This window comes from Geospiza fortis, unplaced genomic scaffold (assembly GCF_000277835.1).
Source record: "Geospiza fortis unplaced genomic scaffold, GeoFor_1.0 scaffold241, whole genome shotgun sequence".
NCBI classification, from domain to species: domain Eukaryota; kingdom Metazoa; phylum Chordata; class Aves; order Passeriformes; family Thraupidae; genus Geospiza; species Geospiza fortis.
The window spans coordinates 1,195,657-1,201,008 of NW_005054491.1; the positions used below are offsets into that span (position 1 = coordinate 1,195,657).

Sequence of the window (5,352 nt, forward strand, 5' to 3'; positions counted from 1 at the left end):
CCCGGGCTGCACCCAAAACCCCCCTCCCCGCCATCCCCAGGGCCGCCATCGAGGAGAACTACGCCAAGGCCATGGTGAAGCTGTCGAAGATGGCCACGAACGGGACCCAGCTGGGGTACGGGGTGGGGTCTGGGGCACCTTGAGGTGGCTTTGGGGACCCCCTGGTGACCGTTCTGGTGGCCCCCCGGGCAGGACCTTCGCGCCTCTGTGGGAGGTTTTCCGCATCTCCTCGGACAAGCTGGCCCTGTGCCACCTGGAGCTGATGAAGAAGCTGCACGACCTCATCAAGGAGATCTCGCGCTACGGCGAGGAGCAAGGCCGGGTGCACAAGAAGGTAGCGCCGTCCCCTCCCCCGGCATTGTCCCCTCCCCGGTGTCCCCAGCCAGCCCTGCCCAACTCTGCTGTGTCCCCACAGTCCAAGGAGGAGGTGGCAGGGACGCTGGAGGCCGTGCAGCTGCTGCACGGCGTGGCCCAGCTGCTGCCCAAGTCCAAGGAGAGCTACCACAGCAAGTGCCAGGAGGACGAGCGGCTGGGCGGCGGGGGGAGATCGACAAGGTGCCACCCCCAGCGTCCCCCCCTCAGTGTCCCCGTGTCCCCCTCGGTGGTCCCTGGCTCCTCTTGGTGGTTCTTGTCCCGTCCTTGGTGGTTCCTGTCCTCTCGTGGTGGTTCTTGTTCCTCCTCCCTGTGGTCCCTGTCACTTCCTTCTGTGGTCTGCGTCCCTTCCCTGGTGATTCTTGAACCTCCCTCGATGGTCCTGTTGTGCCACAGTGATCCCTGTTCCCCCCAGGAGGTCCCTGTCCCCTCCCTGATGGTCCCTGTCCCCCCCAGGAGGTCCCTGTCCTTGTCCCAGCTGTCCCCTGTCCCCCTGGGTGGTCTCTGTCCCGTTCCTGACAATCCCTGTCATTGTCCTGGTTGTTCCTGGCTGTCCCCTGTCCTGTTCCTGATGATCTCTGTCATTCCCCTGGCTGTCCCCTGTCCCCTCCCTGACCATCCCTGTCATTGTCCCGGTTATCCCCTGAGTGTCCCTTGTCCCCTGGCTGTCCCCCTGTCCTGTTCCTGATGATCTCTGTCATTCCCCTGGCTGTTCCCTGTCCCCTCCCTAAGGATCCCTGTCCCTGTCCTGGTTGTCCCCTGTCCCCCCAAGGTGGTCTCTGTCCCATTCCTGATGATCCCTGTCCTTGTCCCAGCTGTCCCCTGGCTGTCCCCTGTCCCCTCCCTGATGATCCCTGTCATTCCCCTGGCTGTTCCCTGTGCCCTGGCTGTCCCCTGTCCCCTCCCTAATGATCTCTCTTTGTCCCAGCTGTTCTTCAGCTGTCCCCTGTCCCCCCTGGGTGGTCTCTGTCCCATTCCTGACAATCCCTGTCCTTGTCCTGGCTGTTCCTGGCTGTCCCCTGTCCCCTCTCTGATGATCCCTGTCCTTGTCCTGGCTGTCCCCGTGCCCGGTGGTGGCGCAGGCGGAGCTGAAGTCGCGGAAGGCGGGCGAGGCTCTGCGGAGGGCGGTGGACAAATACAACGCTGCCCGCGCCGACTTCGAGCAGCGCATGCTGGACTCGGCCATGGTGGGCACGGCTGGCGCCCCTGGGAGAGGGCTGGGAACTGGTGGGAACTGGGAAAGGGATGGGAACTGGTGGGAACTGGGAAAGGGGTGGGCACAGCTGGGAACTGGGAGAGGGATGGCCATTGATGGGAACTGGGAGAGGGATGGGAACTGGTGGGAACTGGGAAAGGGATGGGCACTGGGGGCACGTGGGCAAGAATGGACACTGCTGGGACTTGGGAAGGGATGGGAACTAATGGGATTTGGGAAAAGGATGGGAACTGATGGGATTTGGGTGTGGATGGGCATTGGTGGGGTTTGGGAAGAGATGGGGATCCCTGGGGACATCCCACCCATCCCAAACCCTTCCCTGCCCACCTGGGGACATCCCACCCATCCCAACCCCCATTCTCTGCCCACCTGCCGATCCCTGGGGATGTCCCCCCCATTCCTGACCCCCGTTTTTCCCCGCTCCAGCGCTTCCAGGAGGTGGAAGAAGCCCACCTGCGGCACATGAAGGGGCTCATCGGCTCCTACTCGCACTCCGTGGAGGACACCCACGTCCAGATCGGCCAGGTGAGTCCCCAGGTGAATGATCCCCTCCCCATTCCCATTCCCCCTCTTTATTCCATGTCCCCTTCCCTTTTTGCCCCCCCCCAGGTCCACGAGGAGTTCAAGCAGAACGTGGAGAACATCGGCACGGAGATGCTGCTCCGGAGGTTTGCCGAGAGCAAGGGCACGGGGAGAGAGCGGCCAGGTGAGTGTGGGGGTCCCACCCGAGTGGGCATGGGCCCCTGATGGTCCTGGGCTGATCCTGGGCTGGTCCCGGATTGATCCCAGGCTGATCCTGGGCTAATCCTGGGTTGGTCCTGGCTCATCCCAGGCTGATTCCGGGTTGATCCCAGCTCATCCTGGGCTGATCCCGGGTTGATCACAGCTCATCCTGGGCTGATTCCGGGTTGATCCCAGCTCATCCTGGGCTGATCCTGGGTTGATCACAGCTGGTCCCAGGCTGATCCCAGGCTGATTCTGGCGGATCCCGGGTTGATCCCAGGCTGATCCGGGTTGATCCTGGCTCATCCCGGGCTGTTCCCGGGCTGATCCCAGATTGATCCTAGGCTAATCCTGGGTTGATCCCAGGCTGATCCGGGTTGATCCTGGCTCATCCCGGGCTGTTCCCGGGCTGATCCCAGATTGATCCTAGGCTAATCCTGGGTTGATCCCAGGCTGATCCGGGTTGATCCTGGCTCATCCCAGGCTGTTCCTGGGCTGATCCCAGATTGATCCCAGGCTGATCCCAGGCTAATCCTGGGTTGATCCCCAGCTGATCCTAGGCTGATCCTGGTTAATCCCAGCTGGTCCCAGGCTGGTCCCAGGTTGATCCCAGGCTGATCCTGGATTGATCCCAGCTCATCCCGGCTTGATCCCAACTGGTCCCAGGCTGATCCTGAGCTGATCCTGGGCTGATCCCAGTTGATCCTGGGTTGATCCCAGCTGATCCTGGGTTGATTGCAGCTGGTCCTGATCTGATCCTGGTCTGATCTTGGCCTGATCCTGGGTTGATCCCAGCTGATCCCGCTCTCTCCGTGGCAGGAGCGTTGGATTTTGATGAGTACCGGCTGGCTCCAGCGCAGGAAGGCAAGTACGTCTGCATCCAGCTGGGAGTCCCGGGGGCTGCGGAGGCCCTTCCTCACCCTGCTCCTGCTTTCCCCAGGACCCAAGAGGAGCCGGAGCAAAGCGTTCCGGATCCCGGGCTTGAGCCGTAAGGAGCGGGAGCGTGACGCTGTGTAAGAGCCTCAATCCCCGCATCCCGGAGTTCCTGCACCCCTGCATTCCCACATTCTGCATCCCTGCATCCCGCAGTTCCTGCATCCCTGTATCCCTGCATTTCCACATTCCACATCCCTGCATCCTTGAATTCCCACATGCCTGAATTTCTGCATGCTTGCATCCCTGAATTTCTGCATCGCTGATTTCCCACATCCCTGCATCCTTGAATTCCCACATGCCTGAATTTCTGCATCCCTGCATATCTGAATTCCTGCATCCCTGAATTCCTGCATCCCTGAATTCCCACATCTCTGAATTTCTGCATCCCTGAATTCCCACATCTCCAAATTCCCACATCCCCTGACTCTCCCCCGTCTCATTCCCCAGGGAATCTCCGGATAACGACCTGGTGAGTGTCCCAGTGCCCTGCCCCGGCGCTGCTGTTCCCAAACTGGGAGCACTGGGAATGTCGGGGCGTGTACCTGCAGGGCTGCCCCGAGGTGGACGAGGACGGATTCACCGTGCGCCCGGACAGCGCCCGCAGTATCCTTGGAAAAGGGGGGATTTTGGGGGATCCAAGGGGAACACCAAGCAAGGATTTTTGGGAGATCCTAGGGGAATTCCAACTCGGGATTTTGGAGGATTTAAGGACAATTCCAAGCAGGCTTTTTTTTCTTGGCGGGGGGATCCAAAGGGAATTCCAAGCAGGGATTTTTGGGGGATCCAAGGGGAATTCCAACTGGTGATTTCTGGGGGATCCAGGGGAATTCTAAATGGGGATTTTTGGGGGATCCAAAGGGAATTCGAACTGGGGATTTTTGGGGGATCCAAAGGGAATTCCAGACAGAGATTTCTGGGGAATCCAACGGGAATTCCAAGCAGGCATTTTTGGGAGATCCAAAGGGAATTCCAACTGGGCATTTTTGGGGGATCCAAGGGGAATTCCAAGCAGGGATTTCTGGGGGATCCAGGGGAATTCCAACCAGGCATTTTTGGGGGATCAAAGGGGAATTCCAGCCAGGCATTGCCTTGACATGGGCTCAGGTGAGGTGGAGAATCCTGGCTGTTCCTCCAGCGACTCCGACTACGACGAGGACGAGCCGCGCAAGTTTTACGTCCACATCAAACCGGTGCAGCCGCGGGAGGCGCCCGGCAGCGCCGAGGCCGCCGCGGAGCAGCTCAAGGGCACCGTGGGGAATCTCATCCTGGCCCCCGGCGTTGGGGTGAGCCTGGGGGGCTGCGGGGCCCCCCGGAATTCCCGGGGTCACCTCATCACTGTCCCCTTCTCTTGCAGGGCACCGTCAGGAGGCAGGCGTCACGTAAGTGGCCTGGGGGGTGGCACTGAGGCTGAGAGCCACTGCTTGGGGGCATCTCATCCTTCCTGGGCCCCTCCTTGGGGACATCACACCCTTCCTGAGCCCCTTCCTGGGGACATTGCACCCTTCCTGAGCCCCCTTCTTTGGGGGGCTTCCTTAAACCCAATCTCTGGGGACATCACATCATTCCTAAGCCTCCTTCCTTAGGGACATCCCATCATTCCTGAGACCCTTCCCTGGGGACATCACACTCTTCATGAGCCCCCTTGGGGACATCTCATCCTTCCTGAGCCCCCTTCTTTGGGGACAATGCCACCCTTCCTTAAACCCAGTCCCTGGGGACAATGCCACCTTTCCTGAGCCCCCTTCCCTGTCCACTTGCCGACCCCTGGGGACACCCCACCCTTCCTGAGCCACCCCAGAGTCCCCGTGGCTCTGTGTCCCCTCATGGTGACATCCCCCCGCAGGGCACACAGCGTCCCTGACCCCGGCCTGTGGTGACACAGACCCCGAGGGGACACTGGCAGCAGGTGAGACTGCATGGGGGGTCCTGAGGATTTGTGGGGCACACGAGGGGTCCTTGTGGGGTGCAGTGCAGTGTCCCCTCTCCCTGCAGGTGACAGCACAGGGAGGGCTCTCCCGGCGGCACAGGTGAACAGGTTTGGGACAGCGAGGGATTGGGGTGCCATGGGGTGGTCACCCCCCATTCCTGGGGGGTCCTGGGCAGAC

The 5,352-nt window shown here is 61.1% G+C and overlaps 1 protein-coding gene across 1 annotated transcript in view; it reads left to right on the forward strand.

Annotated features, from left to right (window-relative positions):
* Positions 1–44: 44 nt before the first annotated feature.
* Positions 45–5,352, forward strand: part of LOC102039724 (FCH and mu domain containing endocytic adaptor 1) — an 11,539-nt gene continuing 6,231 nt past the window's right edge. The window contains exons 1-14 of the mRNA XM_031063279.1: positions 45–115; positions 193–334; positions 416–583; positions 1,455–1,559; positions 2,015–2,113; positions 2,198–2,294; positions 3,131–3,175; positions 3,252–3,324; positions 3,695–3,716; positions 3,796–3,850; positions 4,352–4,530; positions 4,602–4,626; positions 5,091–5,153; positions 5,240–5,305. Of these exons, the coding sequence (XP_030919139.1) occupies positions 72–115; positions 193–334; positions 416–583; positions 1,455–1,559; positions 2,015–2,113; positions 2,198–2,294; positions 3,131–3,175; positions 3,252–3,324; positions 3,695–3,716; positions 3,796–3,850; positions 4,352–4,530; positions 4,602–4,626; positions 5,091–5,153; positions 5,240–5,305 (1,183 nt within the window). The 5' untranslated portion in view covers positions 45–71. The remainder of the gene's footprint in view (positions 116–192; positions 335–415; positions 584–1,454; positions 1,560–2,014; positions 2,114–2,197; positions 2,295–3,130; positions 3,176–3,251; positions 3,325–3,694; positions 3,717–3,795; positions 3,851–4,351; positions 4,531–4,601; positions 4,627–5,090; positions 5,154–5,239; positions 5,306–5,352) is intronic.